General features: G+C 52.7%; 1 protein-coding gene across 9 annotated transcripts in view; it reads left to right on the forward strand.

Annotated features, from left to right (window-relative positions):
• Positions 1-7,194: 7,194 nt before the first annotated feature.
• Positions 7,195-17,430, forward strand: part of CHD4 (chromodomain helicase DNA binding protein 4) — a 30,445-nt gene continuing 20,209 nt past the window's right edge. For 3 of the 9 annotated variants that reach the window (XM_036297096.1, XM_036297099.1, XM_036297101.1), the window contains exons 1-14: positions 7,195-7,346; positions 8,208-8,385; positions 11,920-12,041; positions 12,243-12,458; positions 12,670-12,788; positions 12,903-13,144; positions 13,370-13,497; positions 13,744-13,879; positions 14,042-14,220; positions 14,416-14,655; positions 15,474-15,677; positions 15,786-15,991; positions 16,353-16,484; positions 16,562-16,658. In XM_036297096.1, the coding sequence (XP_036152989.1) occupies positions 8,286-8,385; positions 11,920-12,041; positions 12,243-12,458; positions 12,670-12,788; positions 12,903-13,144; positions 13,370-13,497; positions 13,744-13,879; positions 14,042-14,220; positions 14,416-14,655; positions 15,474-15,677; positions 15,786-15,991; positions 16,353-16,484; positions 16,562-16,658 (2,121 nt within the window). In that variant the 5' untranslated portion in view covers positions 7,195-7,346; positions 8,208-8,285. Of the gene's footprint in view, positions 7,347-8,207; positions 8,386-8,668; positions 8,690-10,098; positions 10,178-11,919; positions 12,042-12,242; positions 12,459-12,669; positions 12,789-12,902; positions 13,145-13,369; positions 13,498-13,743; positions 13,880-14,041; positions 14,221-14,415; positions 14,656-15,473; positions 15,678-15,785; positions 15,992-16,352; positions 16,485-16,561; positions 16,659-17,430 lie in introns of those variants that run through there. The other 6 variants (XM_036297105.1, XM_036297102.1, XM_036297100.1 and 3 more) reach the window with 6 other exon arrangements.

Below are 17,430 nucleotides of genomic sequence, written 5' to 3' on the forward strand. Positions count from 1 at the left end.
ATACCCCAAGGGTTTCCATCACAAGAACAGAGAGGCAAGGATAGATTAAGGAGATGTGGCAGGCAGAGGAGAAATGACCAAAGCTGACAAGTAACAGGCTGGGGAAGTTTAAGAAAACCCATAGCCATTACCATTTTCACAGGATTCCCCAATTACTGAGTAGACTGTATGATGGAGACAACATGTGGGGACTCCACAGTACATGTCCTGGAGTTACCTCAGTTGAAGTTTAGGAAAATCCAAAGCTGGAAAAATAGGAAACCTTAAATGGAGGGAGAAGAGCTTTAACAAGTTTTTAAAATGTTCTCTGAATGCCTGGATCTCAATTAAGTGCTAAAAATGCATTATCTAATTTATTACAACAACTCACTGAGTTAGGGATGATTATTACCCCATTTTACAGATGAGGCACACTGGAGAAGTTAAGGTCCTAAGGTCACACAACCAGGAAGTGGTACAGTATCTCTTTGGCTCCCCAACATCCTACTGTATCTCCCCTTCCTGGCACTTCCCATCTCATCCATGCCTTTATGACATTCACCCTTCCCTACTTTCTTTTCTCCCCTTTCCTCCCCCATGTAAGTCACCTCTCCTTCACCCCTCTTGACTGAAGTCTCACCTTGGATCTACTGTACCATCTCTAGCCCACTCAGCCGACAGCACACCTGTCTCTCCCTCTGCACTTGCCTCCGGCCCCTGCGCAGAACACAGTGTGGCGGGGGCACGCTCAAGCAGGATGCTCAGCCTCTGTGCAGTTGGCCGCAGGTCCCTTCCCCAGTGAGGAGGTGCCCAACATCTCCAAGGCAGCATTCTTGATGATCTACCGACTAAACGAAAGAGACCTCCTCTGGGTTCTCCACAAAGTCTGTCTCCAAAGGCTGTCACTGCATGGCGAGATGAGTTAGGGGAGTAGTGATCGTTGGTCTTGAAATGAAAAATTCAGGAGAACCAGGGGAGAAGTAAGGGAACTCGGAGGGGCATAGGTGCCTTTCTGTTGACTCTGAACCATCTTGAGGGCAAGCCTCACAGGTGGCTACGTGGGGTCCTGTGGGAGAAAGGAGGAGGTGAGGTGGTTATTATGGGATGGTGGTGCAGAATGGGGAGACCCTGGAGACAAGAGGCTGGGTAACGCTCTGCACGCTGCCCTTTACCGGGGAGCAGAGAGCGCACTGAGAAGTGAAGTTCCGCACAGGGGTCTTGGAGAGTCCCAGAGGTTCTCTGAACTTGGGAATCAGAAACACCGAGGTACTCGTGTCAGCTCTGATACTTCTTGGCGATGTGACTTAGCCTCTGAACCTCTGTTTTCTCCTCTGCGAAATGGGGATCGGAATACCTACTCACTGGGTTGCTGTGAGGGTCAATGTGCTCTCCGTTGAAAGGCACCTGAGAGGCACCCCGAAAGGGAGCTCTTTCCCACAAGAACATGCCATTGTGATGCCCAAGGGAAGGGTTTCTGGAAGACAGTGAGGGCCCCAGGTGGATCCTCACCCAGCAATGCGGACTGGGGCCAGGCTGGTGGTTTCCATGGTGCGAGGTCAAGCAGACAGTTTGCAGGGGCAGGGCCTGGCCGGCTGCCCTCTGGGGGCACTCTCTCCCCACTGGGCTTCAGCACCTACAGCGGGGCGTGGGTGGAAGTACCTGAGTGGGAAAGAAAGGGGCCTGGGATGAAGAACCAGGCGAAGGAGAAAGGGCGAGGCTGGAGGGGAAGTCAGGGCCCAGGCAGGCGCAGGGTGGGGCCCGGAGAGGGGCCCAGGGCAGGAGGGCGGGCGGGAGCCCGGGAGGCTGAGCGCCCGCGAGGGCGGAGGGAGGGAGGGACGGGAGCGAGGCTGGCGGCGCTGACACAGCCTCGATGTGTGCAACGGGCTGGGGTTTGGCCCACAGGTCAGGCGTCTGGCAGTATTATGGGATGGCGAGGCCTTAGGAGACAGGAGAGTATTATGGGCTGGAGCAGCCTTAGGAGACTGGGGAATATTATGGGCTGGTGAGGCCCGGCTCCAACTGGAGGCGGGAGGAAGGGGTGCGGGGCGGGAAGGGGGGGTGGTGGTGGAAGGGAATATTATGGGCTGGAGGCCTCCTGCGACCAGAGGCAAGAGTATTATGGGCTGGCAAGGCCTTCGGTGGCCAGAGGGGGGAGCAGCGGGGGATGGCACCGGCTGCATGTGACTGAGGGGGGGCCAAGTTGGGGGGGTGACGGGGGGGGGTGTGTGTGGAGGAGCATATTATGGGATAGCTCTTTGTACCTACTGCGGGGACTGCTTCTCCAGATGATATTATGGGATGTCGTGGGTGGGAGGGGGAGAGGGGCTGGGGGATTATTATGGGATGGTGGTGCAGAATGGGGAGGGCCTGAGCCGCTCTTCTCTAACGCCCCCCCCCCCCCCCATCCCTCACTCTCTTGCCATCTTCTCTAAGGTCTGCTTCTCTCTCAAACGGCCCAAGGGGACCACCTGAAATCCAGCACACGCCCCTACACACACACACACACACACACACACACACACACACACACACACTTCAGGCACCTCAACCCATCGAGGCATCTCCCCTAACTAGCAGCCACCTCCGGCCCGAGGGGAAGGCAGCCCCTAGGGATGGGGAGAAAGCCCCAAAGCAGGGTTATGGTGGCCAGTGGACCACACCTCTCATCTCCCGGCCCCCCGGGTCTCCCTATTCCCTTGGACCACTCTCCTTTCCTGTCCCCAAAGTGGGGGCCTCGGGTCCCTCTCCCCTCCCCCCTCCCCTCTATTTCCTCTCCAGCTCCCTCCACAGCCTTAACCAGTAAAACAGGCGGCCGGCTATTATGGGATGGCTGCTCCCGGCAGCTCTGCAGGGAGGGGGCGGTCACCGCGGAATGTCTCCTGTGGGTGGCTATTATGGGATGGCCGCCTCTCCTTTTTTGGGGGGGTGGGGGCCAGCAAGGAGAAGGATTATTATGGGATGTGCCCTGCACAGCTGGGTGGGGCTGTACAGGGTAGGTGAAGCTTTAGGGAGGGGGGAGGGGGAGGGGAGGAAGGAAGAGGGCAGGAGCTGGGAGGGTGGGTGAGCCCTGGAGCCAGACCTGAGGCCTGGCAAGGGTAACTGGCTGGAGAGGTACTTGGGTAACAGCTGTTTGAAGGGGCCCCTGGGGCAGGCGGGAGCTACCACCTCTGAAACCCAGACACCTGGGTCCTTGTGGCTCACAGCTTATGAGATGCAGGGCTGCTGAGTGCAGGGCTGCACACGTACTGGCCAGACAGTGAGCACGCTGGGCTCCGGCTGTGTGGCACACCAAAGGGAGCAGTGCTTCCGGGGGCCACAGGACCCAAGTCCTCCTCTCCCTCTTTGCCTTCCTGGATTTGACCCTTGGGACCATCCCTAAGGTGTGGGGCAGGGGGACCAGGGGATCTTTCCCACCTTGCAGTCACACCTAGGGGAGAGAGGCTGGGTGGGGTCCTGAAGGACAAATGCCTGGCCCATCACCCCTCAAACCCTGCACAACCTGCATCCTGTCTAGCCATCAGAACGCACTGTCACTGTGGCTTTTCTTCCCTAATCAATTTTTTTCTGACAGAGCAAGAGAACACTAGTCCCTTCGATCTCTAATAAGCAGAGTTTCTAGGGCTCACACAGAACAGAGATATAAAAGGAGGAACTACATACAGAGCATGAAAACTCAATGAATGACTATTCTGCGTATTATTCTAGGTTCTTCTGTACCATGGGTTGGAAACAGAACTCTAAGGTAACTGGCTAGAGAGGCTGTCCCCCTGGATACATTAATCACAAGATTATCCCACCCTTAGTCCCTGAGGGCCAATCATGCTAGTGGTTTATTTATAATTTATCTGGGAGGGTAGCTTGGAGCCAGGATGGGGTGGGGGTGTGAGGGGGGAGCATAGATGCATAAAGACCATAAAAGCAACACACCATCACACAGGTCCTAGCCCTCTCTGGAACGCAAGAGGAGAGGAAGGGACTTTAACCTTTTCCTTGTGGTATGAGGGAGAGGTGGGGAGTAAGAGGAGCAAGAGGGTAAGTTGGTAGAACCTATAGGGATGGGGCAGAGGGCTGTGGTGCACAAAGGGGACCACCAGCGTTTGTCATCACAGGCTGTGACTACCATTATAAGACTCTTTTCCTGGTTTATATGGAGAATCACTGTAGTTGTGGTAAACATAGAAGAAGAAAAGGGCAGATGGAGATTTACAGAAGGGAATTTGAGGCCCAGCGGCAGGCTAGATCCCCTGGAGAAATGGGGAGAGGGAAGGACACAATAGGTGTCTGGCAGCTCTATATAGGAAGGAGAAACTTCTTGAAAGGAGGTATCTTAAAAGAGCTTTCTCTTTTCCCCCAGATAAGGAGCACAAGGTTCCTTCTTAGTGCTCAGAATAAGCATGGGAGGGGATTTGCACAAATGAATGGGGCCCAATCTTGAAGAGAACTGAATGAGGAAGACTCTGGTAGCCTTGTGGAATGGGGGAAATGGCCTGCATGTCACCATGGATGTAGCAAAAGGGTGGACCAGGGAATTAAGTCAGGCAGGAACTGGTGGGAAGACTTATCAGTGTCTCTGGTACTCTGCTTAGAAGCAAAGGGATAGTGATTTCCAGAAGCAAGCTTTGCCTCTTCTGAACTCTTTTCTCCTTGCCAGTTCTTCAGTCCTGTGGCTCCCAGAGGGGAGTGGAATCATCTGGCCAGGCCCTTTCTCTAGGGAAGTGAGATCAGAAGGGCAACGTAGAGATGGTATGAAGCTCTTCCCACTCACTTCTGGTCAGGAAGGGCTCCTCCTAGGAGGAACTTCCGGTTTCTCTTCAACCTGTTGCACTGCCGTAGGTCTTGGACTTGTGTGAAAAAGGCACAAGAGAGCAGAGAGAAGGCAAAGTGATAGGTTTATGGGCTCAGGTTCTCTGAGAGCCAAAGGGTTTTAAGATTGGGCTCTCCAGCACAGTTAGGGAAGGGGGTGGATACATTGGGAGCTACCTTGTGGCATAATTGAATGAAGAAGGCATCTTGGAATGTTGACATGTACAGGCGGAGGGGAAGATGGTGAATATTATACAACAAAGGGTTTTTTGGGGGGTGGAAAATTGGGCCTCAATGAAGTGAGGATGGGGGGCAGTTGAAAGTAATATGAGACTTCAGGATACAAAATGAGAAAGTGGCTGGAAAATACATGAGATGTTGAGGGTAAGCAGAATTTGGTATTTAAGAATGAGGATAACAGTTCTGGCATGTTGACGAGTCACTCAAGAAGGAAGCACATGATGATATTATAGAATTTTAGTATTAGAAATGCTGGCTGGATGAACATCACTTTCCAATCAAAATCCCTTAGCGTGTAGGGAACAGATAGATTATCTTGACCATCCATCCATTTAGGAATACCTTCTAGCCTCTACAAGGACCACCAAGAACCTCTACTGGGATGTGACCTCCCCTGAGACTAGTTGGGATTTGTTTTATTCTCTGTAACAAGATACCTGGAACTAGCACTCAATTGTTCTCCCTTGACACCAGTTATTCTATCTGGTCTCATAGTTTATTTGGTTGTTTGTGCTTCTTGGAAGGAGGTACCTGTGGTCCTTGCATTTCCCAGCTCTGTGCCTTGCTAGGTACTCTGTCAACATCTCTTGAATGAGTGTGAGTAGCGATTGAATAGCAGAGTAGGCCTTGACTCTAGGTGTGTATATAGAAGGATCCTCAGTTCACATCATGATAGGATGTTCACCCATGGGAGTGGCCTTGGGGTGTTAGTGACCTGGGGAGGTGGAGTTAGGTGGGGAGAGCACTGCTGGAATGTTGAAAAATAGTCTAGATGGGAGTTTGGACTTCTTTGGCGATGCTTTGGGATGAATTAAACTTCATGTAAATAGCTCATCTGGCCAGTATGGTATTTGGTTGGTCTTACCCAAAACTTAAGTCCTGTACGTAAGTGTCTGGAGATATCTGAATTTTGGTGGGCTTGGGTAGAGTTCTCAGTTCCTGAGTGTCTGGAAATGAGGGGATAAGGGAAGCTAGGGTCTGTCCTAGACATCAAGAAGCTTTATTTATGCCAGGATACTACTACTCTGGGCCAGAAGGGGTGAAGGTGTGTACAAGCTGGGGCAGGGACAAGGCAATGTGGGCAGCCTACTTCACCCTGGCTGCTCTAGGTGTTCGAAGACACTTTCAGCATCTGGAGATGGGGGAGGTATGAATATGAATATTATGGGATGCATGGCTGGGAAGATATAGAGGTGGCAGAGTGGAGATGAAGGATATGGGATGGTATGGGATGCATTATGGATTGTGCTGGGAGTACTATGGTATATTTGGTTGACCACTGGCTCCCTGCAGTTATTACGGGATGTCAGGGTATGGATGGGAGAGTAAAAATTATGAGCTATCTTTCCAGTGTTAAAGGAAAGGTGGTTAGATGTCATCTGTAGGGTGACAGTAGGACGGGTAATGATTATGGGCTATCTCTTTGATAGGAGAGGAGTGGTTATTATGGGCTGTGGAGCTGGAGTGAGTGTGTAAAGGTTGAGGGCGGTGGTGTGAGGATCCCTAGCCTGCAGGGGTTGAGGGCAGCTCCAGGGGGTTGGTTATTATGGGATGTCAGTATAGAAAGTGGCAGACTGATTATTAAGGGGTGAGTGTGGGAGGAGGCCGAAGTGTCCGTTGTAGTGTGGGGTGTGTGTCTGACTATTATGGGATATCAAATTGGGGTGGATGAAGAGTGGTTATTATGGGATGTCTGTGGGGGCTGGGGATGAATATTATGGGTTGCGAGGCTGAAGTGCTGGGCGGGTGCTTATTATGGGATGGCCATGGGGAGGGAAAGGTGACGGACGAATTATTATGGGATGCTAGCATTAGAGCCAACTGTGAAGAAGTTGGCAAAGAATGCCTATTATGGGATATCTGGGGGGTAAGGGTTAGTTGCAAAAGGTCTGTAATATTATCAGGTGTCAACAGCCTTGGTATATATGTGTATGGAGTATGTGTGTGTGTGGGGTGGTGGTGGTGGTGGTGTCCGAGTGTATTATGGGATGGCCAGGAGGTGGGTGGTTGCCCCGGTGACACGCGCGCGCGCTCGAAGGGGGCGTGGCCAATGGTTGCCTGAGCGACGAGGGGGCGGGGGTTGCCCGGGAGACCTAGAGAGGAGGGTGGCGGTAGTGGAGGGGGGGTTGGAGTTGGTTGAGGTTATTATGGGCTGTCCGTGGGGGGGCGGGGCCTGTGCGGTGGGATTTCCCGGCCGGTGTTTCGGGCCCTTTAAGAGGCGACGCCGGAGCCGGAGCCATTTTCCCCCCTTCGGCCGCGGTGAGGAGGAGCCGGAGCGGGAGTGACACCAGGCCGGACCCTGCGAGACCTGCGGCGGCTCCGGGGTGAGGAGAGCGCGAGGTTCCCCAAGGGATGCCCCTTTTCAGCCGGCCAGCCCCGAGGGTCATCGCCGGCTCCTCAGGCTTCCCCAGACCCGCGCACCGCCCCCTGCCCGGAGGAGCCGACCCTTCCTCTGCCCCGGCTGCAGGGCGCCAACCTCCCCCCCCCCCCCCCCCCCCCCCCCGCTCCAACCCGGACCGGAGTCTGGCTCCCCGCGACTCCCACCTCGGGCTGGTTCTCCCACAATGCCCGGCGTCCGCCCCCTGGCACTCTGCTCACTTGCCCCCCGGCACACGTGGCCAGACCCCTGCCGGATGGGAGCCCGGCGCCCCCAGGTTCCTGCCGGCAGCCCCCCGGAGCGCCCGAGCCTCCACGCCCCCTCGTCCCGCCGCTGCCCGGGCGAAGCCGAGTTGTCCCAGAGGATAGATAGCCTTCGGAGAGCTGCCCTGCCTGGGGACGGGCCCCTCCCCGGGCGCAGAGAGGTGCCCCCCACCCCCAAGTGACCTTGTGTCCCCGCGCGCTCCCCCGCCGGCCGCCTCCCCCGCCCGCGCCGCGGCCACTCGGACCCTCCTTCCCCTCCCCCGTCGCCCCCGCTCGGTCCAGCCCGGCTCCCCCCTCCCCACGCCTGCACCGCTCTGCCCTCGGGGGCGTCGCTGCCTCTCCCCTGGGGGGCTGCAGCGGGGGTGCTGGCCTGCGGGCCGCCCCCGGGGCGTGTGGAACTAAGTTCAGCCTGAGCGATCCGGTGCCCCGCTCGGGTGGCCGAGGTGGGGGGGCCGGCGGTGCCGCTGGTGGGCGGAAGGAGCGGGCGGCGTGGGGGAGGGGGCCTGCGCGTCACCGACTGTTCTCTTCCCCCCTCCCCCGCACAGTGACTCGGGCCAGTGTCGAGGGCCCCGGGCCGCAGGCACGAGCAGCTGGGCCGGTTCCCTGGCCGGGAGCGGAAGGGGATGGCGTCGGGCCTGGGCTCTCCGTCCCCCTGCTCCGCGGGCAGCGAAGAGGAGGATATGGATGCACTTTTGAACAACAGCCTGCCCCCACCCCACCCAGGTAAGTCTTCCCCAAGGGCCCCGGGCAGGAAGGAGGCGTGTGGGCCCTCCCTAGTGATTCCGGTGAGACCGGGCTGAGCTTCTCTCTCGCTCCGTGCAGCCCGAGGTGTAGAGGGCACCCGAAGGGAGTGGCTCCCTTCTGCGGAGCTCTTGGGGGTGGGGGGAGCCATGTGCCTCCTGGGCCCCGAGGACGGAGCTGCCAGCTTGCTGCACTGTCTGTCTTCAGGAATGCTCTGCAGTTCCCAGTTGAGGGAGCTCTCTGGGCCGGCAGGCATGACGGTGTGTGGGTTCTTGGAGGAATGCAGGTAGCTGGGGCCCCTGGAGGCGGCGTGGTGGCGGGGAGGGCGTTGAGGATGGCCTTTTGATGAGACCGGCTGGGCATCTCTGCTAGCTGGGGTCCTGTGGTTGCTGCTGCGGTGGAAAGGAAAGAGGGAGAGCTGGTTACTCTCTATCTGATTATTTTTAGCTTTTGATCAGTTACCAGTTTTCTGTGCTGTTTCAACTGTGCGAAGTTTGAAGTGCGCTCCTTAGCCGAGATGGAGAGCTCTGAGCCAGGCAGACTGCGGGAACGTTTGGAGCTGGGTGGGGGTGATGGGGCGAGGGGCAGCATCTACTAGCCTGACCCACATACCAGGAAGTGTAAGAGAAGGGCGGTGACACTCTGGCCACCGACCTCCAGGCAATGGACATAATCCAGGCTTCCCCCCCTAGAGATTTCTGTCTCTGCAGGTAGCCTGGGATTTGGGCTGATGGTGTGAAGTGTTTGTGTAGGTGTGTTGGGGGTTGTGCTGTCTGTGTTTTGGGGTGGCTCCTTGAACTGGCCAAACCTGTATGGTTATAACCACCTTGCCTTATTGGAGTAGCCCTTGTCTATCCCCAAATGATGATTGATGTCATGCTTCTAAGCGGATGTCTCTCTGGTCTGTTTCTCTTTCAGAACCCCCAGCTAAGTCACCTGCTTGTTTCCTTGATCTTTTTTTCTAACTTAATTTTTTTTTTTCTACATGCCATTTCTTCATACTCTCCACTTACATTTATTTATTTATTTCTCATTCTGGAGCCTGCCGGTCCTGTTTCTGTTTCCCATGGACCATCTTTCACTTCTGCCTCCTCTCTCCTCAGCTCTCGTGGCAAGTTGAGGTGGTCTGGGAGAGAGCTGTTTCTACATCTGGTATTTTCTGAGTGGGAAGTCTTCACTTCCACCTGAGGCCACTTAGGAGCGTGGTCAGTCTTGTTACTGAGTCTTCAGCTGTTGGGAAAAAAACTTAGGCTTGAGTCTCCTCACTGCAGGGCAGGGTGGCAGGTTTCTCTGCTATTCCCAGGGTGGTAGTGGAGTGGCAGTCATGATTCCATCTTTTCTGTGGGGGGCCTGAGAAGTAGTGACATCCTGCCAGAGTAGAGCTGGTTGCACATCTTTGCTTCCCGCTGGCCCCTTGGTCTGGGGTTGCCCCCATGTTTATTGGGAGATGTGCGGGCTGCCCAGGTGAATTGTGCCCCAAGCTGTAGCATGACCCAGTTTTCCCACTTGCCACACCCATTCCTGCCCCTTTCCCAAATCCTCCTCTGTATCTGAGCCAGTTTGCTGCTGGCCACGCCAGTGTCAGTCCCTTATCTGCCTGAGTAGTTTGGGGCTCTTACGTGGATTGGAAGGTGTCTCCTCTGCCTTGTCTTCACTTGCAGCATTTATGGAGGTAGTGAAGAGGAAAACCCCAGGGGTGTAGCTGGTTGAATGCGGGGTGGGGACATAGGGATTGCTGAGAAGAAGCCCTTGAAGAAGAAAATGATTCTTTCTGGTGAGATCCTGACTGGTGTTCCCTTCCCAAGGGAATGGGAGGGGCTTTCTTGTGCCTGGCCTGATCCTGGGCTGAGTGGGGGGAGGCTGATGGTGCTTTGTCCAGCCTAAGGTCTCATGTTCCCTAGTCTCTGCCTTCTCAGGAAGGGTGGAGCCAGAGGCACTTTAGGGCTAGTTCTGAGGGTCAGTTGCTAAGAGCATGTGTAGGATTGAAGGAAGCATATTGTTGTCCAGCTCCATCTAGGGACTGTCCTTTTTTCTTGGTGAGGACATGACTCCCAAATATTGGGTAGATGGCAAGAGGTGGCTTAGGATCTTGCTCTGGACTCCGGGTGGTGGTGATGAGGAAACTGAGTTTCAGAGACTTCTTGTGGCTCCCATGCCGCATGGTAAATCATTTGGGTATCAGAAACTTGAAGAGAAGGTTGTTTGCTCTGACCACAGTTCCACTGAACCTTTATGAAATCTTTGCTCTGATGATTGAAAAAATAGTTAGGATTGAGGGAGTAACCCAGTCCCTCTCATAGTGTTACCTTCATGCTTGTCTTGGGTTTCCGTGACTTGGATGTTAGGGTAGCCGCTTGAGAACTGTGTCATCCCAGAGGAGGTGGTAGGAGAGGTGGCATTTTGACCAGGTAATAATTTGGGAAGTCTTCCGTCAGGGTAGTCTTTCCCCAGCTACCTCTCTCAACCCATCCCCCTCCCCTGCCACTTCCTGTCTGTCCTATGTTGGCAGCTGGGTGCCCTGGCTGGCTTCTGCGGTCAGGAGCCATTTTCCCTCTCCTCAGTGGGTGAGGCACTCCCTCCTTCTCTCCACTCCCTTCTCCACTACCCCCCTCCTTGGGCGGGGGTGGCTTGGGAAGAAGGAGAAAGAGGAGGGAGGAGGGAAGAGGGAGCTGGTGTGCTGGTTTGAATGTCTGTTACAAAGGAAGCTGCCTCCTGGCCTTCTCCTCCCCCTCTGTGCCCCTTCCCACCTATCCCTGCCCAGGAGCTCTCTGTATTACCCAAGGCTTTGTGTGTGCTCCCAGCCAGGGGAGGAGGTGGAGCCAGATGGGAGGAGGGTGGGGGCGGGCGGGGGGAGGAGATGGTGACAGCTGGGCTGATTTGGGCCCCTGGGGAGAAGAGACTACTGACCCAGGAGAAGCTGGGAACAGTAGAGCTAGAGATGGGAAAAGGAAATTATGTTTGGGATTGGGCTGGCAACAGAACCTGGGACTTGGAGGTTCTGGTTGTTTTGATCTGGGATGACCCAAAAGGGTGGTTGAAAGGTGTGGTTTCTGGGACCCCTGAATTGATACTGTTCTGGGAATGTGGTGAGATATATGCATTAGTTTTTGCCATCTGGGTAGGATCTTTCATTCTCATTCCCTGATTTATAGAGTACTTGGTAGGCAGTTATAGGAGGGCTAGACCTATTTGTATTATTTGGTTAACTCTAAGCAGATTGATTTAGCTGCATTGAAGATAAGCATATAGAAGACTCCTGTTAGGAATAGGGAGAGGAGGCAGGGGTCTGGACAGCTGCCCGAGGTGGGTCTGGTCTGGCCTGGCAGGCCTATTTCGGGTCTATCCAGCTCTCTCTTTGTCTTTTTTTTGTCCTGAGTCTTAGCTTCCTTCTATGGGGTCTCTTCAGTGGAATCTGGGACAAGAGGTGGGGGAATAATGTCTAAAGCCTCTGGATTAGGCGCTAACCTTTGCTATTGATCTTTTCCTTACCTTCCTCTCTTTGCCAAATACATGTAGAAAACGAAGAGGACCCAGAAGAGGATTTGTCAGAAGCAGAGACTCCAAAGCTCAAGAAGAAGAAGAAACCTAAGAAACCTCGGGACCCTAAAATCCCTAAGAGCAAGCGCCAAAAAAAGGAGGTGAGTGGGTGACTGGATGCGATGGGGGAATAAGAGGAAGAAGGGAGGAGCTCTGAAGAGGGTTGAAGGGCAGGGGCATCTGTTACTTCCTCTGGAGTGCAGGCCACAGGTCCTGGGGACAAGCCTTAGGGCAATCCTGAGGTCAGCATGTGTGTAGCGTGTGTGTGTGTCTGTCTCCCTCTCCTCCCTTCCCTGCTCCAGCGTATGCTCTTATGCCGGCAGCTGGGGGACAGCTCTGGGGAGGGGCCAGAGTTTGTGGAGGAGGAGGAAGAGGTGGCTCTGCGCTCAGACAGTGAGGGCAGCGACTATACGCCTGGCAAGAAGAAGAAAAAGAAGCTTGGACCCAAGAAAGAAAAAAAAAGCAAATCCAAGCGGAAGGAGGAAGAGGAGGAGGATGACGATGATGATGATTCAAAGGTACCTGGACCTCCATCCTCAGTACTGTTTGTTAACGTTTGTCCTTTGTTTCCCAGACACTCTTCTGCCCATTAGAACATTTCTCCCTGCCTATTTCTAATGATTTCCTCTTAGCTCTCTTACTCTGGTCTTGCAAACCTTAGTTTCAACCCAATTCCCTTAGCAGGTGTAGGCATTAGGAGTCAGGTCTTTGACTTTGCTCTCTCTGCAGGAGCCTAAATCATCTGCTCAGCTTCTGGAAGACTGGGGCATGGAAGACATTGACCATGTGTTCTCCGAGGAGGATTATCGCACCCTCACCAACTATAAGGCCTTCAGCCAGTTTGTCCGGTAAACAGGAGGGTCAGGGAAGGAGAGGGTGTCTATAATCTCTTCTCACTTCTCTTTCCCTCTCTTGCTCCTAAACTTTTCCCTGTTTTCTGTTCTCATTCATTTCTCCACTAGACCCCTCATTGCTGCCAAAAACCCCAAGATTGCTGTCTCCAAGATGATGATGGTTTTGGGTGCGAAGTGGCGGGAATTCAGCACCAACAACCCCTTCAAAGGCAGTTCTGGAGCTTCAGTGGCAGCAGCAGCTGCTGCAGCAGTGGCTGTGGTGGAGAGCATGGTGACCGCTACTGAAGTTGTACCGCCTCCTCCCCCGGTGGAGGTGCCTATCCGCAAGGCCAAGACCAAGGAGGGCAAAGGTAAAGTGGGTGGGCGACTAGTGTGGGCTTAGGATGGCGAAGACAGACAAAGTATGGAAATGCTGTTCTGTCAGCCCAAAGATAGACGATAAGAGGGAGGAATTACTTTTGGATTTAGGAGGGAAATTTGGGAAGCTGAACATGGGGAACATTTTATTTTCCTCATCTTCTGCCCTGTGATGTGCATTTGGATTGTATCATCTTACTTTGCTCTCCTGATTTTAGGTCCCAATGCTCGGAGGAAGCCCAAAGGCAGTCCTCGGATACCTGATGCCAAGAAGCCTAAACCCAAAAAAGTGGCTCCCCTGAAAATCAAGCTGGGAGGTTTTGGTTCTAAGCGTAAGAGATCCTCGGTGAGAACCCAGCCCATCCTTTTGGCTGAGGGTGCCATATCTAATAGGGAGGATGTTACCTTAGGTCAGGATATAGCCTATACAGTAGGCGCATAGGATGTAGGGAGTTGGCCACAGAACAGGTGACTAGGTTCCATGTACAGTCCTTGCTGGGATTCTAGTACCCCTAGTAAGAGAGGGTGTCCTTTTCTACCTCTCTTTCCCCTTGGGTTGAACCTCTAACCTTATTCCCTTTTATTCTTCCAGAGTGAGGATGACGACTTAGATGTAGAATCTGACTTCGATGATGCCAGTATCAACAGCTATTCTGTTTCTGATGGTTCCACCAGCCGTAGTAGCCGCAGCCGCAAGAAACTTCGAACTACTAAAAAGAAAAAGAAAGGTGTGTTTCTTTTCTGAATCTATATGTGATTTGATGGGGAGGGAATGACCGGGGAAGAATCTCCCTAAGGAGATAGGGGTGGATTAGTTTTAGGGTAGGGGGTGGTGGGAGGGGGGAGGTAGTTTTTTTCTAATAATTGGGCTTTCCCTCTTCCTTGCCCAGGCGAGGAGGAGGTGACTGCTATGGATGGTTATGAGACAGACCACCAGGACTATTGCGAGGTGTGCCAGCAAGGCGGCGAGATCATCCTGTGTGATACCTGTCCCCGAGCTTACCACATGGTGTGCCTGGATCCGGATATGGAGAAGGCTCCGGAGGGCAAGTGGAGCTGCCCACACTGTGTGAGTACCTGGCCACTGTGGCCCTTTGGGACCCTCGAGGGGAAGGGTGGGATGGATAAAGCTTTTTTGGGCCTTGGTGGGAGTAATGGTGGTGTTGCTGGTGTGGGCTTTGGGAAGCATTCGATGGAATGATGTGTGGTTCAGCCTTGGGTGGGGGGGGTGGCAATAATCTGACTCTGTTTTTCTTTACTGCAGGAGAAGGAAGGCATCCAGTGGGAGGCTAAAGAGGATAATTCGGAGGGTGAGGAGATCCTGGAAGAAGTTGGGGGAGACCCTGAAGAGGAGGATGACCACCATATGGAATTCTGCCGGGTCTGCAAGGATGGTGGGGAATTGCTCTGCTGTGACACCTGTCCTTCTTCCTACCATATCCATTGCCTCAACCCCCCCCTTCCAGAGATCCCCAATGGCGAGTGGCTCTGTCCCCGTTGCACGGTGAGTGACTGACCCCAGCCAGGGTGAGGGATGTGGGGAGGGTTTTACAAACCCTTCTGTGTGTAGGCATCATGAGGCTGAGGTGCAGTAGAGGTTGTTAGAGGTTGTTGGAGAACTGTAAACCTTTTAGCCCTGAGACAGGCGTTTTCCTTCCTCATGTAGTTTTGGGAAAAGGTATGACTGACTAACTTTGAACAGAGGAATTGATGGTTTGTCAGCTGTCTTGAGGGGGATGGTGCAGTGTTCTAGTCTAGACCATCCTGGTTTTGCCACTTACTCAGCCTTGGGGTCATGGTAGTTTAGAATGGTTTAAAAGGGTCACTTATTGCTTTGGATTGCTTAAGAGGAATTCTGGGCTGTAGGTTCTGTGGATTTTCTGTTTCCTCGTTCTGGGTTATTGCTTTTTTTTTCTTCCTTTTTATTTTAGAGAGAGGGGGGGGGGGAACCCACACATTGATTTGTTGTTTCACTTATTTATGCACTCATTTGGTTGATCCTTATTTGCCATGGCTGGGGATCAAACCCACAACCTTGGCAAATTGGGACGATGCTCTAGCCAACTAAACTACCCGGCCAGGTTATTGTTGAAGTCTAGCTATTAGCTCTGTTAAGCAGGTAGTAGTGATCATGTCACACAAGTCCTGGGCAAAGTCCAGAGTAAAGAGGGATTTCTATTATTCTCTCCTTAGAAGAGTCCTTGGATTAGATCTTATTTGCAATGAGATTTTAATAATTCTTGGATAAGGTTGAGGCTGTGGGCTATACTGTCTCCTCCTCATGGTAATGATTTGGTGTTGGATCATCTCTTTTTCTCTCAGTGTCCAGCTCTTAAGGGCAAAGTCCAGAAGATCCTAATCTGGAAGTGGGGTCAGCCACCATCTCCCACACCAGTGCCTCGGCCTCCAGATGCGGATCCCAATACTCCCTCCCCTAAGCCCTTGGAGGGGCGCCCAGAGCGACAGTTCTTTGTGAAATGGCAAGGCATGTCTTATTGGCACTGCTCCTGGGTGTCTGAACTGCAGGTAAACCTGGATAGGCCAGAGATGTGGGGGTTACAACGAAAAGGGTCGCGAGAACAGTCTTGTGGGTAGGAGTGACTACAGCTCCTTGGTGACCTCTTTTGCTTGCAGTTGGAGCTGCACTGTCAAGTGATGTTCCGAAACTATCAGCGTAAGAATGATATGGATGAGCCACCTTCTGGGGATTTTGGTGGTGACGAAGAGAAGAGCCGAAAGCGAAAGAACAAGGACCCTAAATTTGCAGAGATGGAGGAACGCTTCTATCGCTATGGGATAAAACCTGAGTGGATGATGATCCACCGAATTCTCAACCACAGGTACCAGTGGAGCTGGGCCAGACTGTGGTTGTCGGGTATATGGAAGGATAGGCAGCATATCCACTGGGAGATTGCTGCCAAAGGGATTATGAAAACGGACATCACCAGTAACTTACACTTGGAAGAGATGCCCATTCTATTGTTACTAACTGACTGAATCCTGGTATTTGAGCCATAGGAGACTATATATTAGAGATAATTTTTGGTCCAAAGACTGGTATAGTAGAGGCTCTGAATATATATCTGGCCCACCTCCAGGTCTGGTTGGAACATGTTATTGGCAGTTTTTGAGAGGAAGGCTGACGTAAGAGGAGAGGAGGTAGCCTTCTGGCTCTGAGGATTTCTCTCCTTAACCTTGCAGTGTGGACAAGAAGGGCCATGTCCACTACTTGATCAAGTGGCGGGACTTGCCTTATGACCAGGCATCCTGGGAGAGTGAGGATGTGGAGATACAGGACTATGACTTGTTCAAGCAGAGCTATTGGAATCACAGGTGAGCCACTTTGGTGTGGAGTAGAGTTGCTTCTTATTGAGGACCCTAGACAGTGGTGTGATGTCTGTCTTTTTCAGGGAGTTAATGAGGGGTGAAGAAGGGCGACCAGGCAAGAAGCTCAAGAAGGTGAAGCTGAGGAAGTTGGAGAGGCCTCCTGAAACTCCAACAGTTGATGTGAGTTGGGGCAGAAGCGGGAGGACACAAGTTATCGGTAGCACAGTGTATCTTGTTGCTCCAATCTAGTGATGGTGCAAGTAATAAGTTTATAGCTGAGAATGCTTCATGAAGTCTGTTTGCAAATCTTTTCGTTGTCAGAAAAATAAAAGCATAGGAGGTAGTGGTGTTTTTGTTTCTTTTGTTTTTAATTGATTTTTAGAGAGAGAGAGAAACAATTTTTTTCCTACTTATTAATGCATTCATTGGTTATTTCTTGTACCCTGACTGGAGATGGAACCTGCAACCTTTGCGTATTGGGACAATGCTCTAATCAACTCAGCTACCTAGCTAGGGCCAGGAGGTGGTGTTTTTAATGACTGAGGAAGTGTTATGGGGGTGGGGGTGAGGTGATCATGCAACCAAGCTTTTATGAAACATTGGAACCTGGGTCTTCTGATCCTTAATTCATGGCTTATTTCCTCTGGTGTGTGTCTGTGTGAGATGTGAGGACGATTAAGGTTAAAAAGATGAATCTTTGGGGCAGCAGTGGGGACTGGGGACATAGGATTATCGGGTGGATCCTGACTGCAGAATTAATGTATTGCTAGGGAGGCTATGATATGTCTTTTCTCAGAGATCTGTGGGACCCCAAGACCTTCATCTGCGTGATAGGTTGTTATCAAACACAAAGTTACAATAATTAATGAGGATCTTTTTCTCCACAATTCTTTGTGGCTCCCCCAAGAAGGACATAGTGAAAATGTGTGAGCAGGAGGCAGCTCTGTTATGA

The sequence above is a fragment of the Myotis myotis genome, unplaced genomic scaffold (assembly GCF_014108235.1).
Source record: "Myotis myotis isolate mMyoMyo1 unplaced genomic scaffold, mMyoMyo1.p scaffold_m19_p_3, whole genome shotgun sequence".
Classification (NCBI taxonomy): Eukaryota; Metazoa; Chordata; class Mammalia; order Chiroptera; family Vespertilionidae; genus Myotis; species Myotis myotis.